This window comes from Pezoporus flaviventris, unplaced genomic scaffold, assembly GCF_033815535.1.
Source record: "Pezoporus flaviventris isolate CSIRO_AGI_PZ_B2104156 unplaced genomic scaffold, CSIRO_AGI_Pfla_v1 ptg000154l, whole genome shotgun sequence".
In the NCBI taxonomy this organism is placed as follows: domain Eukaryota; kingdom Metazoa; phylum Chordata; class Aves; order Psittaciformes; family Psittacidae; genus Pezoporus; species Pezoporus flaviventris.
In genome coordinates, this window is record NW_026892702.1 from 2,517,590 (window position 1) to 2,535,396 (window position 17,807).

Sequence of the window (17,807 nt, forward strand, 5' to 3'; positions counted from 1 at the left end):
AGCTGGAGATCTGCTGGCAGGACCAGCCTAGACCTTGTTCTGGGATTTGTTACTCAGGTTGGTGCTAGTACTTAGTAAGATGGTCTATGCCTTTACCCTTCTGTAGATGCTAAGACCCTAAGGTCTCATTTAAAGCTTCAAAGTCAATAGAAGAGCACCTATAAAGGCATTTTGGCTGCCTTTAAGCAGTGGTAGAGGAGCTCTGGTGAAGGCTGCTGTGCAGCTGCTCTCTTTGAGAGGTGGTTGTCCACCCATAGCAGCAGCTTAAGGGAATTCAACCCTGAACCATGAAGCTCTGGTGTTTCCTTAGCTCCAGCTGTGAGCAGGAGGGGTTTCCATTGTGGTGACAGCACCCACAGAGGAGTAGGGGTCTGCCATGGGCTTAGTCTGCCTTATATGGGCAGCTGGCCTGCACTGACATCCTACCCTGTGCAAGTCAAAGTCATCAGGAAGTCTGTATAATTATATTAATTATATATTTACCATAAAGTCATGTGTTCACATGTGGGGCTGTGGTGATAGTGCTGATCTGGTGTAGCCTTGATGGACATCCCTGAGTGCTCTCTTCCTCCCAGTACAGGAATAAAGGGACTGCAAGTGAAGAAATGGATGATTTTTGGAGAAGGGCAAAGAGCATGATGGTGTTTCCATCAGAAACCTGGAAATCAGGAGCTGAAATGTGAGATGTTTTTGCAGCACAACCGTCTCCAGTTGGGGTATCCAGTCCTTGCCACATGCCACACAATATTTTCCTATGGCAAAGGTCTTTGTTGCTGCTTTTGTGTTCCCCGAGAGGTTTTAATTATTTTCAGCAGTGTTTAATAGGCAATTTGAAGAATCACTTCCAGTATGAAGACAGGCTGAGAACACTGGGGCTGTTCAGCCTGGAGAAGAGAAGGCTGCGTGGAGACCTCAGAGCAGCTTCCAGTGTCTGAAGGGGGCCTATAGGGATACTGGGGAAGGACTCTTCATTAGGGACTGTAGTGATAGGACAAGGGGTAATGGGTTAAAACTTAAACAGGGGAAGTTTAGATTGGATTAAGGAAGAAGTTCTTTACTGTGAGGGTGGTGAGGCACTGGAATGGGTTGCCCAAGGAGGTTGTGAATGCTCCATCCCTGTTGGTGTTCAAGGCCAGGTTGGACGAAGCCTTGGGTGCCATGGTCTAGTGTGAGGTGTCCCTGCCCATGGCAGGGGGGTTGGAACTGGGTGATCTTAAGGTCCTTTCCAACCCGAACTATTCTATGATTTAAGCACGTGGTGTCACTGCCTGGCTCGCTTGGCCCTTGGCATGTGCTGAAGAGGACTATGGGCATTGCAGAGAGGTTGCAGGTCTTCTGTGTGCACCAGCTAGGATCGCTGTCAGCTTTGGATTGCAGATCCACCAGGTCTCAGCTTCACCACTGGGGATGGCCTTACTATGCCAGTCTGCTAGGCACTGCATGGTGGCACACATGCCTGGGTACGTGGCAGTCTCCTATCCTTTTCCTATGTGAAATATAGATTTAGGTTGTATTGCAGAAGCTGGAGAGGGCAGCTGAGCTGTCTGCTTAGGGAAAAGAGGAGGGCAGGATTTGGGGGATTATTCTGTGTTTGACTTGCTCTAATTTGCAGCTTGGAGAGCTCCTGAAACCTGATTTGCTACTCATTGACCAGAAGCAGTCACCTGCCTGTGTAAGCCAAATTCTACTTGAATTGTGTGCTTGTTATTTTGGGATTCCAGAACCAGGAGCTCATCGCTGATGCAAACCATGATCAAGAAAGAAACTGCCCAAGCTTCCCTTGCCGGGGGCTGCTGGGGCTTCTTCTGCAGGGGCTGTCATCATTAACCCACTATCTCCCTACCGCTGGTGGAAGCCTCCCTAGCAAAGGAGTGCTGAGGAGCACCCACATGCTCCTTCACCTATCAAGCCAGCTCCTGCCCCCTTTGATCAGCCCCTTTTGAAGTCAGCAGCATGTGGGATTTGGCTGTGAGGCTCCCCGGTGATGCCCTGGTGCTGGGAACACTGAGCTGGAAGTAGGCAGGATCCTGGGAGAGCCAGTGTGGTGCTGCTGGGATATGGATGAGCTGGGAGAGGGATGCTGGAGCAGGGAGGGCTTCACAGACCACTTAATGGTGAGGGGATGGGGTGGCTGGAGCAGAGCTGCAAGAGGCTCCAGCAACAGGGAAACTCATTTTAGGTCAGCCAGGCACAAGGGCTTTGCCTCCCCATAAGCCTCAGAACATGGGCCATGGCCAGGGAAGATGAAAGATAATATAAAAGCATTTCTGGTCTCTGCAGCACATTGCAAGCAGCAGTAGGCTGCTTTCAAGTCAATTGTTTCAAAACATATCTTTAAATGAATTAATAATTCGAAGCAGCTGCCATCTTGTTAATATAATGAAGCAGTGGCCTAAGAGCTCCCTGTGTCTGTGAGACAGAAGTGAGAATTAATGCTGGCCTTCCTCTGGTGTTGGACAAGCCACAAAAGGTTCGGTTGTGAGAAGTATCTTGTGCTTTGCTGGAGTACACTCAGTTCTCTTGGGCTGTATTGGAGCTCAGGGCATTAATCTCCCTGTGTGACAGTCCTGCATTTGTTACAGATGACAGCACTCACTTCCCTATCTCTGCGTCTGCAGAGAGGTGGCTGTGCTGTCACTGCTTGGAGATGCTGGCAATGTGCTTGGCGCTGCATGAAGGTGCTTGAAGGCAACTGTGCATTGTGTCAACGTGTAAAGGTTTGTCCTTTGGCATCCAGCTGTGACCTGAGTGCTCCTGCTGAGCAGGGGTACCCAGGGTGGATGACGAAGCAGAGTCACATGGAGGAGGCTGGAAGGATGCTGTTGGGGATCTAGGCTTTTAGCAAAAAAACCCACCCCCAAACCCCAAATCATAGAATGGCTTGGGCTGGGAGGGACCTCGGAGATCATCTAGCTCCAACCCCCAAGAAGGGAAAGGGAGGCCCCAGCTGCCAACAGGAGCAGTGGGTGCACCTTGGCACAAGTGCCTGGCCAGGGGTGGAAGCACCTTGGACTTGAGCAGTGGTTGGGCAGAGGGAGCCGTGGTTGCTGGGCTTTTGGGGAAGAGCACTCCAGGGTCTGGATGGTTCGTAAGGGCTTTGTGTGCCTGAGGTACTGTGCTGGGACACTCCTGGAGCAAGGCTTCAGCTCCATGTGGCAGTGTTTGTTCAGGGGGTGCTTCTGAAGAGCCCTGTAGCTGTTAATGACCTGTGGGTTCCTCAGCTCCTGGGCAGTGAGAGAGCCCTTACTGTGTGTGGATGGAATTCTGGCACATCAGGACAGGTGTTTCATTTCTCCTCCTTCCCTGTGGTTAGGAGCAGGTCGCACTGACAGTCAGCCAGGCGGTACAGCAGTGTAACACACTGTGCACAGGCATTGATTTGATCTCTTCTCTCATCCTGCTCAATGAGCAAGCCTGGAGACAGGCCACAGCCCAAGCTTCAGTGGCTCCGTGGGCAGAGGGCTGCAGCCTCTGCTCAGCACAGCCAGAGGTGCCTGTGGGAATCCAGGCTTCCCTTGGAATTCAGTTTCCTGGCAGCAAACGGGATTGATTCATTACAGCATCTCAGCATGGCAGAGCCCGTGCCATAAACTGTGGTGGGGTTTGAGCACGCTTGGGAGCGCTGGGAACGATGCTGCACATCCGGGAAGGCTCTCCTTTATCAGGAGAGCTTTTCTGTCGACCTTTTTGCCTGGCGTTTTGCTCTCTGGTTTGTCTTGGATCCCTGTGCGGGAGGCAGAGCAAACAGAGCAAGGCCTTTTCTTGCCCCGAGCATAAAACAGTCTAGCGAACACTAAGAGGAGGGTGGTTAATTAGTTGTATTTCAGCACATTTCATTTCTAAGGGCTTTGATCGTGGCATGGAATTGTGGATCTGTCGCCAAGTTTTGCTTCAAATGAATAAATAAACGATAAATGATCATTTGGCAGCAATGAACCTGCTGCACTCTCTTTGCATGTTTATGTGGTTTCCCTTTTCCCATCTGTTCCCTTCCTCCAGCTCTTCCTTGTGTGTCGGTTTTCAAGCCCCCCTTGCCTGGCTGATGGCAGATCCCAGCCTGGCGGATCGGGATGCGCTTGCTCCAAGTGGAGATGTGAGAGCTGCCACCTCTGGCAACAAAATGGGAATTGAAGAACAGCTTCTAAATCTAAAACCATGGCTTTTGCTCTGGTAACCCCAGGAGCTGAACCAGGCGCTTTTCCCACGTGTTGGAGGAAAAGGCCCTGAGGACGAGCATCCTTGTTTCCTCTGAATCCATCCATAGGGATGTGGTGCAGGAGAATAAGGAAAGGAAATAGCTAAAGGCAGAGAGAAGGGGAATGGAAAGACAAAACAGAGAATGCAGAAGTAGCACGGCTTGGGTGCCATGGCAAGTATTGTAAACAGGCATTAAAAAACCACAATGAGAGGCTGTGCTGTGCAGTTTTCCCTGTCTTTCTGCTCTCACTTCCCAGCCTGTTTTTCCTTCAGATCGATCTGTCCTGCTGGTTTTCCCTTTAGCAGGGGTGGTTTGTGATGAGGTTGGTGAGTCCCTGTTCCTCTCAGGTGAGTCACTGATCAACTGGCACAGATATTTCTGTAGATTTTTTGCTGTTTGGAGCAATGCCTGTTGTGAGTTTGATCCGGAGCCTGTTCCTTGAGGAAGAATTGGTGCAGATATGCACAATTTTAAAAGCTGTCACAAAAGGTATTTACTTGCATCAGTGCTATGAATGTTATAACCCGTAAGTAATGCTATGACATCGGTCACCCATGTCATACGTTGGTTTTGGTTGTTTATTAGGTGACTTCTACTCTTTTTGAGGTGGCACCAAGTGCACACGTGGTTGAAATAAAGCCCATTTCAAACATTTCTTTCTGTGAATCCTTCTGCAAGCAAAATTACCCTTGCAAATACGGTTGGGAATAATGACCCAAAAGCACTACAGATAGTAAGTAAAAGGCCCCCATAGCAGTTAGAATTAATGCATTTTTTTACAAGCTGGTGTCTGAGAGCACTTCTCTGTGGTCTCTGCCAGCCTCTGCAATAGGGCAGGTAGGTGAGCTCTGTGTTCCTGCTATTCTTTACCCTCTGCAGGAGGAGGAAGGAGGAGGAAAATGTCTTTGGGTCTTGTCTTTTCTTTTTGCTTCTCTTTTCCCCTCCCTTTCACCCGATTTCTCAAATTGCTGCATTCTTCACTCACAAGAGGAGAATTTGCTTTTTTCCTCAGCACTTGGGCTCAGTAAATGGCAACGTGGCATTTTACATTTCAGCACTTCCTTAAAGAGCTCCCTTGTGGTTGATGAATAAAGAAACTTTGTCATAAACTAAACCGCCTTTCCCTCCCCTCCATCGAGGCTGCTGCTTACTCAGGGAGCCTCAGACAGGGTTTGATGACAGAAGCCCAAAGTGCTGAGTCAGCAGCTGTAGAATTGCAGTCGCTCTGAAGGAGCCTCCTTTCCTTGCAGACTTCTTGTCTTCTGCTCTGCGTGTGTGCACAGATTCTGGGCACGGAGCCACACTCTGCCTTAATTGCAGCACAGATTAATGCAGGGCAGTGGGTTCCCCTCCTTTGCTGCGGGTCTCAGTTCAGACGTGAATATGACATTGATGCGCAGCGCATGGGAACGCAGAGTTGAGGAGGGAAGGGAGCAGGTTGGTGTCCAGAGTCTCACCAAAGGTAGGTCGCTTCAAAGCATGTTTTGGCCCTGCAGCAGGAGCAGCCTGGAGCCGTAGGAATAGAGGAATCTTCTCACTGGGATGGATGACAAATTGTGGTGTGGATGGTGGAACAGTCAGCTTGGTTCACCAGTTCTTTTGCTGGCATTTCAGCTGGTGAGCATAACAGAAGTAACCAGACATCAGTGGTGGACAGCCCTCTGGAAATGTGAGGGAAATCTCCCCTGCCCTCTGCCCTGCAGTTTCCATATAGTACTTTGTTTCTGATGTGAATTAATAGCTGTTTTTCTTTCTCCCTTTTTCTTTGATTCCAGACAAACGATGCTGCAGGAAATACCTGGAACTGGCTTTACTTCATCCCTCTCATCATCATCGGCTCTTTCTTCATGCTCAACTTGGTGCTGGGAGTCTTATCAGGGTAAGACACTTAATGACTTGCTTGTCTCCACCTTGAAGGGAAGATGTGTTGGAATTAGCACTGTGGGCTGATGTAGCTGAAAAAGAGAAGTTGGGGTGCTACATCACACTGTACATTGTCTCCCTACACACATTTCCTACCCTGTCCCTTCCTTGCAGTGGGGTATTTCTAGAAGGCTGTAGAGCCACACATAGGGGATAAGCTGGTGAAAAATCATTGAGATGATTCTTCCCTGTGAGGGTGCTGAGGCGCTGGCACAGGGTGCCCAGAGAAGCTGTGGCTGCCCCATCCCTGGCAGTGTTCAAGGCCAGGTTGGACACAGGGGCTTGGAGCAAGCTGCTCTAGTGGAAGGTGTCCCTGCCCGTGGCAGGGGTTGGAGCTGGAGGAGCTTTAAGGTCCCTTCCAACACAAACCATCATAAGATTCTATGATTCTGAATCCAGACCCCAGAGTTAAGTGAGCTCCCTGCCATTACGGTGACCTGACCCTGTGCAGCCAACACTTACTCCTGCATCTTCTTGAAAGCCCACCAGGATCCCACTGATGCTAGTATAAATATTTCAGTGCTGGAGCTAGACATCAAAGGGTTCATAGTACATTTGGTGTAGCTGAGCAGCATGGAGAAAGGCGAAACTCAAGCAGAAGGCAATGAAAATATCTCAGGGTTTTGGCTGGTTGCTTGGGGTTATTTTTGGTCATAGTGTTTGTTTGTTTGTAATCTCTGGCTGTTTAAGCCAATGTCTGGATTTTGGGGACACATTGGTCTCTTGATGTTCAAACCTCAGGGGTCAGCCAAGGATTTGGCGTTTGTTGCATATGAGTTTTGGGTTTGGGCCATTGTAGAGCTCAGGCTGCCAGGTTTGAAGCCTAGCTGGACCATCCCCAGCATCTGTGGAAATCTGATCTGGAATTAACAACCTGAATCATCTTAATGGTTTGCAAGCTCTTAGACTTCGGTATCTTGTTTTGCACACAGTTTCTCCTGAGCCCATCCACGTGATCTGGATTACATAGATCTATAAAGGTCTGGATTTATTTCTATCTCTTGGCAGCATGGGAAGAGAGAAAGGAGTTAATGCTTCTGAGTGGTAAAAGCCCTCCAGTGCTGCACCTTTGCTCTTTCTCTTAAGTTACTAGAGAAGGAAAAATGTTTCTCATAGAACAGATTCTTGCTCAGTTTTATTGTTTTGTTAAGGTTCCTTGTCCTCAAATCTCATGCTGGAGGTAAGAGGAGGGAAGCAGCGGTGTAGTTTTGTTTGAGGACTGGCAGACGTGCTGCTACAAGAGAGGGTCATGGGTGAAGCTGTCTCATGCACTTTGGCGTTCCTTCGGTCCAGAAATGATGGTCATGATCAAGAACTGATCAAAGGCATTCATTAGCCATCCTATTGTACCAGGGGCTTTGTCAAGGAGATCTTCGTGACCATACTTGTCCGATGATGATTCAAAGGGAGCACCAGAGCCAGGGCTGAGTGTGGTTCCTTAGGGATTCATCTTCCTTCTTCCACAGTGGAGTCAGCCCACGCAGGCTGAAATAATACGTGTGATTTAAAGCAAAAATCTGGAAGCCTGCATGCTCCTGTCCCTTTGTGCTGGAGACCTCTGCCTGGCTCTCTGGAAAGCCTCTCGTTGCCTGGAGCAAAACATGAATATTATATAGAATCCTAGAATCAAAAAATAGGGTTGGAAAGAACCCTGGGGCTGTTCAGCCTGGAGAAGAAAAGGCTGCGCATAGACCTCATAGCAGCCTTCCAGTATCTGAAGGGAACCTATAGGGATGCTGGGGAGGGACTCTTCAGTAGGGACTGTAGTGACAGGACAAGGGGTAATGGGTTAAAACTTAAACAGGGGAAGTTTAGATCGGATATAAGTAAGAAGCTCTTTCCTGTTAGGGTGGTGAGGCACTGGGATGGGTTGCCCAGGGAAGTTGTGAATGCTCCATCCCTGTTGGTGTTCAAGGCCAGGCTGGACAGAGCCTTCGGTGATATAGTTTAGTGTGAGGTGTCCCTGCCCATGGTAGGGGGGCTGGAACTGGATGATCTTAAGGTCCTTTCCAACCCGAACTATTCTATGATTCTATGATCTAGTTCCAACCTAAATGTCTCTTCTTCTGTTAAAAGCGCAGCTTTGTGCACTGGGGTTCTCCTTGCTTAGTGGCAAGGATGGTGGTGTCTTCTTCAGAGGGACACTTCTAGATTCTATTTTGCATAGTGGTTTCATGCCCTTGGCTGGAATATTTCTGAGGTGAGGCTGAGGAGAATAAACATCATAGCAGAGGCACTGACCACGCCACTCAGCAGGTTGATGGTGGACTTTATTGAGCAATGGCAGGAACTGGGTATGTCTGAATGAACAGGGGATGAGAAGGCACCAGAGAATGGAAAGACCCTCTGAAAGCAGAGATTGTTGTAATTATATTCTTTAGCCAAAAGGCCCAGAGAGCACTGTAGAATATAGAGAAATTTCTGCTGGAGAAAGAGTCATTGTGTGAAAGAGTACCATGGGGTACAGTTTCACTCGAGGATATTTTGTTATTCATGTCCCAGTGACCGTCAGTGGCTCCTGCAACTGAGACTCTTGGCAGTATCCCACATACCTGTTTCAATAAAATGAAGTTGATTTAGTGACATATAGTTACTAGTTTCTTAAGCTTGTGTGTGATCCTCATTACTCTCCTCTTTCACAAAACCCCTGTTGCTCAGGTTGTATTTTATTTCCCAATACTTTGCCCTATGCATCATAAGTATAGGGTTAAGTTTCAGGATGCCACTGTCTGCACCTTGGAAAGCCACACAAAAAGCTTTCACCTGAGCATTTTTCATTGCTGTTAGTTTTGAGCTGTTTCTTCTCATGTATTTGTGTTTCTCAGTGGGTGATAAGAAAGCAACAGATTTCTGAAGCAGGTATGCAGATGCCATCACAGATTATGGCAGTAATGAGTGATCTGAAGTGACAAGTTGTTGAGCTCTCTACTACAGTAGATTATACAGAGTTTTGCCATAACTCTTGGAAAATGGGACTTTTTTGGCTTTCTGGGGTTATTTGAGAACCCATGTCCGCACTGGGCAGATGAGCAGGCTTAGCTCCTGGGTTTATCTGTTTGAGCAGTCAAAGTGGATTTACCCAAGCCTCATCTGCTAGCAAAATGTGGATGCATTTGCATTGCAAATGCTACAGAAGAGACGATACCTGTTTAAAATAAAGAGCAAGCAGCCTTTCTCCCCTGCTGATTCTTCTGGAATTATAATGAAAGCAAAGGCAAGGAAGTGATGGGGTGATGTGGAAATCTGTAAGTGTTGCTGAAAGTGTGGTATAAAGATAGCCCCTAAGCCTGGGCTACAGTCGTATGACAGAAAGCTCTGAGTACCTGGCTAAGGATGTAATTAAAAGCATGTTGACTCCATAATTCAGATTAAATGAGCCTCTGCCTGCTGTACAGTGTGTCTTCTTCATATGTGCTGATTACAACGCTGCCAGTGCTCTTGAAATGGGCTAGTGTTTGAACACCCCTCCATATGGTGAGCTCTGCCTTCTGTTCCCTTCCCCTCACTGATGCAAGCACTCGGGGCCAGCCAGCAGAGCTTGGTTCTGCTTGTGCCACTGGATACCCAGATTTCCCCAATGATCCCAGGACATGGGCTGCGGACATTCCCAACATCTTATTTCTGTTGGTGCAATAGGGATGTTGGGCTTTCCTATGTCTTTACAAAAGAAGCCTGTTGCAGCGGACGCTGTGCTATACACAGTGCTAAAGGTGGTTGCTCTGGCTGGGGAAACTGGTAGCAGCTCCCCATTACTAGGTTGCACATCACAAGTTAAGACAGACTGTGTTGTTCTCTTGCTGTGAATGGGATTGGAAGTTTTCCTGGAGTACTGCAGAGTCATAGGTACACAACTGAACTGTGATTGGAACGGCTCCTAAAATCCAGGAACTGTTTCTGCTTGTTCATAGGTGTGGGGCTCTCCAGCAGGAGCACAGCACCCTATTTGCTGTGGAGTGGTAATGTGGTTTGTGTCCCCTCTTGGGGATTTTCCTCTCTCCTCCTCACTATGTATTCCCCCTGCTTTCTGTTTTCCTTCTCCGGTACTTGATCCCTCTTTGAGCTGATAAAACCCAACAGCCCTGCAGGATCCAATAGAGCAGAAAACCACAGATTATTTTTCCTGGAGGAGCTTTATTGAGTGGCATAGCTGATTCAAGTGAAGATGGGACTGTGTAGGGCTAGGATTGCAGAAGCAGGAGATTTCTCTCCCCTTTGATAGCACTAGGATGTTTGGTGAGAGTCATTTGCCTCTGCATGTGGAGGTCTGCCCACTTGATCAAGATGAGAAGATGCAGGGGGAGTTCTGCTCTTCCATGTGCTGGGAAGCATACTGGGGGGACTGCCCAAGCCTGATACCTCCCCAGTCACAGACATAAAAAAAGGGGAAAGGGAATTGTGAAAGACCAAAAAAAAGGTTAAACACCCTGCTGAAGTCCTGCTGCACCATCATCCGCTCAAAGGATGTATTGTTTTGCTCATAGTAGAGGCCTGCCCTTGACTTTACATCCGTTATAACCATCAGAAGCCATTCTAGCCATGCCAGCCTTGTTCCAGAAAGCTGGGCCACCGCGTTTCCCAGAAACTGGGGTAGCATTTTGTAAGGTTTCCAGTAGAGAGTGGAACAACAGGGAATCCATCACAGGGAATACCACCTTTCTATAGAAAAAGAGATTGGCTACCTCTGGTGGCATCATGGGAACGTTCTGGCTCCAAGTCATGACAAGAAGGGTTGACTCCAGGTGCCTTTTATTTTCCCTTGAAGACAGGGTTGTTTGCTGCTAGGGATGTCATGGGGTTTAGCTTCAGTTCTGACCAGAAAATCCCCTGAGATGATCCTGATAAACTTTTTATTGTACTCTGCACATGGTTCTGCAGTTTACATTGAAGAGCGAATCACAGGATCCCAGCCTGGTTTGTGTTGGAAGGGACCTTAAAGCTCCTCCAGCTCCAACCCCTGCCACGGGCAGGGACACCTTCCACTAGAGCAGCTTGCTCCAAGCCCCTGTGTCCAACCTGGCCGTGAACACTGCCAGGGATGGGGCAGCCACAGGTTCTCTGGGCACCCTGTGCCAGCGCCTCAGCACCCTCACAGGGAAGAGCTTCTGCCTAAGAGCTCAGCTCAGTCTCCCCTCGGGCAGGTTAAAGCCATTCCCCTTGGCCTGTCCCTACAGGCCCTTACAAAAAGTCCCCCTTCAGATTTCTTGTAGGACCCCTTTAGGTATTGTAAGACTGTTATAGGATTTATTTCAGCTTTTCCAGATGATCTCTTGGGGGGCAGGTAACAGAGGTGCTTTGTATCTCCCCAAGGCAGGAAGAGGAGGAACAGAAACACAGATGTCCTCCATTGAACTGAGAAGTCCTGACCAAGGCTTATTCTTCATCTCATGTTTTACTGCTTTCTTGCTGCAGCCGTCTGCCACCCGTGCACCTGTCTCCATGTACACCTGAGCTTCCTCGTGTTCCCTGCCTGAGCACTGATTTCCAGTGCTGTTTTTCTCACTCTGCTGCTGTTCCCTCCCAGCCCTCAGCATCCTCTCAGCCCAGCTAGCAGCTTTCTACCGTGGGCTGGTGGGATTATGGACTTTTCTACTCCTGGGGTGTTGAGCTGGGTATTAATTTTGCCTGGTAATGAGCTGGATGATTCTGTACAATACATTTGTGATTGTGTAATCCAAACCATCAAAACAATTCAAAGAGGATAAATGTTACCATGGGATGCTGTGAGGAAGATGATTTAACTTATTTCAAGGCTAAGTGCTTTTTGGCACTGCTTCATGCAGTGGTGGGGGTGGCGAGACAGCGGGAGTGCTGGCCAGAGAGGGCAGTGCACTGTGAATGATGCATTTGAATACTGAGTCTGTTTCTCTCAAGTGTGAAAAATGCTGCTTGTCATGTCCTCAAATATTTATGGTGAAGCCTGAGGTATTTCCAGACCAGCCTGTGAAGAGAAATGATCTTTCCTGAGGTTTACTCATCTGGCTGCGATGACAAAGTGGGGAGAGGCACTGCAGTGGCCAGTTTGCATCTTCCCTTCTTAAGTATTACCATAATAATTCAGGCCAGGTTGGATGGGGCTTGGAGCAAGCTGCTCTAGTGGAAGGTGTCCCGGCCCATGGCAGGGGGTTGGAACTGGATGAGCTTTAAGGTCCCTTCCAACACAAACTGGTCTGATTCTATGATAATGTGGTCCAGAGCTGCTCTGTCCTGAGATGCGCAGCACCTGCCTCTTGTTCTATGAGACCACCTGGTGTAAGAGCTGCAGGGAGATGTTTTGAACGGATGCAGCATCTTTGTGACAGCAGGAGCCTGGCAAGGGACACAGCTACAGAGTGTGCTGGCACCTTGCAGGCAGACCAGGGTCAGGGTAAACGGTGCTTTAGTTCTTCACTGCTGCACACTGTTTTGAGCAGTCTTCAGCATGGGGTGATGCTCCCTGGGCAGACTCCCATTAAACACTCTCCTGGTTGTATGTTTTAGTCTCCCTGGGGGATATCTGTTTCTAACTTGTACCTTGGGTGACCGAGGCTTTTGTGCTGTTAGAGCAACTCCCTGGGAGGATGCAGAGCCCCATCCAGACCTCGCTGAACCAGCTGTCTCGGTGACTTGCTCTGCTGAGCCCCATGACATGTTTTCCCATCGTGAGGAATTTTGCTAGATTGAGATCATAAAACTTCAGCCTGCAAAGACGTGCAGAGGCTGGAGAAGAATCAGGCTGATTAATTTGTCATAATGACAAAGAGTTCTTCTGTCCTCCTTCTCCCTCATTACAGAGATAATAATTCATTTTCCCTGCTCATTCGTTCCAAGTTCACTGTTACCTGCTGTGATCTGACTTTGGCTGCCGTTAATTATTTGCAGCGAAAGAGCTGCATCATGAAAAGAGATGAGGTTCTGCTTCCTCATTGCTTTTAGGCTTTCCCCAGCCTGTGCTTAAAAAGGAGCAGAAAGGGAAAAAAAACCCTTATTTTCTTTCCTGTTGTTCCTTGCTCATCCCCCTTTTTAACAAAGCCACTGCTGCAAACAGGAAACGTGGGAGCCGTGTGTGTTTCTTGCAGAAGGGGTCAGGGAGCAATGACTTTCCACGTGAGCTTCATCTCACCAAGCTGAATGTCCTATTGAATGTGGATCCTTTGCCTCTTTCGTGGTTTGGTCAGCGTAGGAGAGACAAACTACTTTTATTTGCTCTTCTGTTACACTGCAATGAAATTAAAGTCTGCAATATAGGAATGATACATAAGAGACCTAAATTTTAATATCCTGGGGCCTCTGCTTTGGACTCAGCGGTGGAGACTTGATGAACAGAGCCAGAGGTTCATCCAACAATTGCAGGAGGCTGATCCTATGAGATAAATGATGCTTTTTAATCCTTTTTCTCTCTTCGTTGTTACATCCTTCAAGCCAGATTTGCCCAGTTGTGACACTCACAGCATTTCAAGTCGGATTAGGTGGAATCAAAGTGAAATCAGCACCAGCTGAACATAAAGATGAATGGAAGGAAGATGTATTGAAGGCTTCACCTCTGTGCTGTTCCTCTTTCTAGAAATACAACGTGTATCCCATATCTGGCTTGCATTTGAAGCATCTTCCTGCTATGTTCAGTGATAAAAGTGACTGTGAAGCCTGGCTCGGTGCTGAGAGATCAATCTCTCAGTGATACTTTCATCCTCTATCAGATGGTTGAGGAAAGCTATATTTTCCCTCTCTTTAGAGCAATGAGGAGAAAGCAGAAGCAGCTGTAGCTGTGCAGGACTGATTGAGCCAGTCCTAAACTGTGGATGTAAGGATGGATTATGAGCCAGCTGGGTCTGTATGTTTAGGCTTAGTCTGGGAGAGATGGACATGCCTCCTCAGGCCGTGCCCAGTGTGATCTTGGCCATCTGTAGATCCAGGTGAGATGGAAGCATACAGCACTGTGTATCTTTGGGATTTCATGCAGCTGATGGGACAGCTGATGAACCACAGAGCTCTGTCATCTTCTGCACTAAGAAATCTTAGTCCTTTGCTGGGCTTTCCTTGTTTAATAACAGGGTTCAGAACTCTGACTGTGAGCAAACCACCAGGAAAACAATGTCTTGGAGGCACTAAATGTCACTGGCATAAGGAAATTCTTACTGATGCTTTTCCAGGTTAATCAGTTGCTTGGTTTCCTCTCATTCCAGCAATTTCTGGTGTGATGTCTCTGTGCTCCTGGGATGTGTTTTCTTTCACTTCTCTCAGATTTTCTTCTTGCCCAAATGAGGTGCATTTCCTTGCTTTTTCTTGTTTGAGATGGGCTTTCTAATTAGTGTGCTATCTTACATTCAGTGGTGGCCTGGGCCAGATTTTAGAGGTATTTAAAACAGAGATTTAACAATACTTGCAGTTCTTTTCACATTTTCAGGTCAGTAAGTCAGAGGCATCAAATCAGCTTTAGTTGTACCTGCAGGTTTCTCTGCACTTGAGGAGTTTGTCTGTTAATAATAACCATACCTTGGCTCATCCTTGAAGTCTTCCTGGGCCTTTCTGTGGTAAAGATGTCTGATGCTATGGTAAAGAAACCCATGTCCTTGCTCATCTCATTTTGTTTGCAGCCCTCCTGGGTGCAAGCATCTGACTATGGACACAGCTGAGCCACGTCCTCTTGGGTTTGCATCTTCCCAGCTAGAAATCACACTGTTTGTCTATTTACCCCTGGATTTATTTAGTATTTTTCTTTCCTAAAGCCAGATTTGATTCTATCCTCCATGTATATTTCCAACTCACCACGTTAGCATACTGAAGGGAATGATGCTTTTTCTCCTCTCCTCTCCCCCACACCCAGTCCCTTCATCTTGCCCCTTGCTTTCTGAGTGCTGCAGTGAATAATTCAGCCCCTGATGTGGCTGTCTCTCCTCCTTTACTAAGGGACCTTTTCTTAGAAACACCAAAGGTTGGTGCCTTTGAGATGCTGGCCTGCAGGGTGTCATCCCTGCAGGATTGCTGTTCTCCTGCTGCTGCCTCCCGGCAGCCCCTTTCAGGCTCTCAGAGCTGTGTTGTGAGCTGAGGTGGGTCCTTTAATCCCTAAAAGTTCAAAGAATCACTGGTGCTGCTGTTGCTGATGGTTTCCTAGTGACAGAGCCAGCGAAGCTGTGGCTGCCCCATCCCTGGCAGTGTTCAAGGCCAGGTTGGACACAGGGGCTTGGAGCAAGCTGCTCTAGTGGAAGGTGTCCCTGCCCGTGGCAGGGGTTGGAACTGGATGAGCTTTAAGTTCCCTTCCAACTCAAACCAGGCTGGGATTCCATGCCAATGCACCGTTGCTGAAGCAAAATGCTGCAGGAATCAAGGAAAGATGATGTCCGTGGTCCCTGCTCAGATCCTTTGCTTTGCTGTTGTGATTCACATACCCCCCTTCCTATCTGGTGTCCTGACTTCCGCTGCACTGCCCTGAGTCACCGCAACACCCACAGGAGGGGTGAGGATGCTCTGCAGGGTCCCAGACTCTTCCTGTGCCTACAACCAGGACACTGAGCACCTGCTTTTCTCTCTTTCCACTCCCCACTGTCCACCTTGCTCCTGCTCATTCTCCATCTTGGAGATGCCTTTGTCTCTCAAAATACATTTCCAGAAGGTAAACAAGATATTAAGCACAGCCAAGGCTTTGTTCCTTTAGTTGCATAAACAGTGACAGTCATAAAGGTGTTGGGCTTTTTTGTTGCTTTCTCCCTTATAAAGGGTTTATTGTTCTCCAGGAAGACAAAAGACAGATAGGAACCCATAGAACAAACTCTCTCCCTGGAGCTGCTTTTCTATAAACACGTGGGTGCTTCTGCAGTTAGTGAATGAAATGTTAGGAGCATTAACTGGATCAGACCTGGTGAACCAAGGCCCGAGGTGCTTTGCAGGACTGTGTGTGTGAGGGAGCAAACTCGATCACACAAGTACTGAGGGACCTACGGAATGGTAGGAGCACAAGGAGGATTGGCTCAGCAGGAATCTGCCTTCCATGTTATTGTAACTGCCTCCACCCAAGCAGCTGGGATTTGGTTGGATTAGGACAAGGTGGCAAACCCCAGCATCAGAAACAGACCTGAGAGGGAAAGGAAAAGTTGACTGAAGGCTCTTTCCCCATTTCCTTCCCCCAGCTGATTAACCAAAGGAACTGGTAGGAAATGGACTTCCCCCCACCTCTTAAAATGCAGTTGTCTCTGCTTGCATGTGGATGCTCTCGGGATGCTGGGAGGCCTGGAAGTGTGTGCAGTCCTTGTGCTAGGAAGGCACAAGGCACTCTGAAGGGCCTGCTAAGTGGCATACAGCCCGAGCAAGTGGCTAAAGCCTGCCAAAAGCACAAATGCAGATAGTGTTGTGTTCATATCACTCTCTCTCTTATCCACCATCTTCATATGTTCGGGTGCTACAAGTGCATGTCCTTATCTCTGCAGTCCCTTTGCAGCCTCTTAAGGAAATTCCTACCTCAGTCTTGCTCTTGTTGCAAGCTTACTGAGAGTTATGTGCATAATTGGCACAAAGCTTCTTTTGGGGTTACTTCCTTGCTGAATGTAAAAGGAGTGGATTGAAACAGGAACTTTGAACACTTCACTTTCCATCCAAGCATCCCCAGAGGAGCAGAACACAAGTGATTCTGTACCACTGCTGCTCTTCCAACAGGTGTTGTGATGCTTTTCCATCTTGCCAGGCAGCCACAGGAGCTGCTGTACTCCATCTTCTACCTCCAGCCTGTTCTTCCCTGCTCCTGAGTGACACGGGCTGCTTACCAGGCTGCTGACAGGTATCAAATCTGTTCTTGGGCGCTGCTTCACATTCAGGCAACAAAGCTTACAAATCAAACCTCCTGTCTTGGCCAATTTTGTTTCTCCACCTGGAGGATTCTTGAGTTTTGGCCTTTGAGTAACTCAGTGAAACATCTGTAGTGCTGGCAGGTGCCTTTGCCAGCAGCTCACCCACTTGAGTTACCTGGCTCCTCTCCATTCCTGAGGGCTGTATTCCTCCAGGCAGGACTATGTCCCTGGACATCATGTGCCATCCAGGAGCAACTTTACTCATTCCTTTGATGTACTTGGACTGGAGATGAAGCCAGTTCTAAATTTTCTTCTTTTTTTTTTTCTTTTTAATTTATTTATTTTTCAGACTTAAAATTCTAAAAGTTCTTTACATCTGCATTCCAGGAGTCTCTGGCAGAGTCCTTCTGAGAGCTGTGCTTTTTTCAGCTCCCTCTGAACAGTGCTATAGATTCAATAGCTGAAGGCTGTACTCCCATTTTAACATCTGAGGTTTCATGAGATCATGTGTAGCTCAGTGGTGTTACCCTGAATGAGCAGCTAATTACCTGTGTTGCTATTAGGAATTGCTAATCATCAGCCCCGTTAGTGGCAGCTAGGACAGTGATGCCGTATCATCTCTCTCTGCTTCTTCCCTGTGAGTGGGAATCATTCCTGTCTGCTTTCCAAGCAGAAAACCCGACGTGCAGAGGTTTAACACTGTGATTAGTCTTGCAGGAGACCTGCTGTCACCCTGGGAGTGGGCCATGAAACCCAAGACCAGGAGGCACATTACATGATGCTCTATTTCAGCTCTCTGCTGTCATATAGGAAAGTTAATCAGTGTCTCAGGGGATGATGATTTTAGGTTGTTTAATTTTTCCCTTTTCGGTTGCTGTGACAGTATTTTTAATTCAAGGCCAGCATGGATAAAGTACTTGTAAGAACTTCAT

The 17,807-nt window shown here is 47.9% G+C and overlaps 1 protein-coding gene across 13 annotated transcripts in view; it reads left to right on the forward strand.

The window, feature by feature from the left end:
- CACNA1B (calcium voltage-gated channel subunit alpha1 B) overlaps positions 1-17,807 on the forward strand; it is a 297,888-nt gene that overhangs the window by 126,916 nt on the left and 153,165 nt on the right. For all 13 annotated transcript variants that reach the window (XM_061479698.1, XM_061479707.1, XM_061479708.1 and 10 more), the window contains one exon: positions 5,974-6,077. In XM_061479698.1, the coding sequence (XP_061335682.1) occupies positions 5,974-6,077 (104 nt within the window). The remainder of the gene's footprint in view (positions 1-5,973; positions 6,078-17,807) is intronic.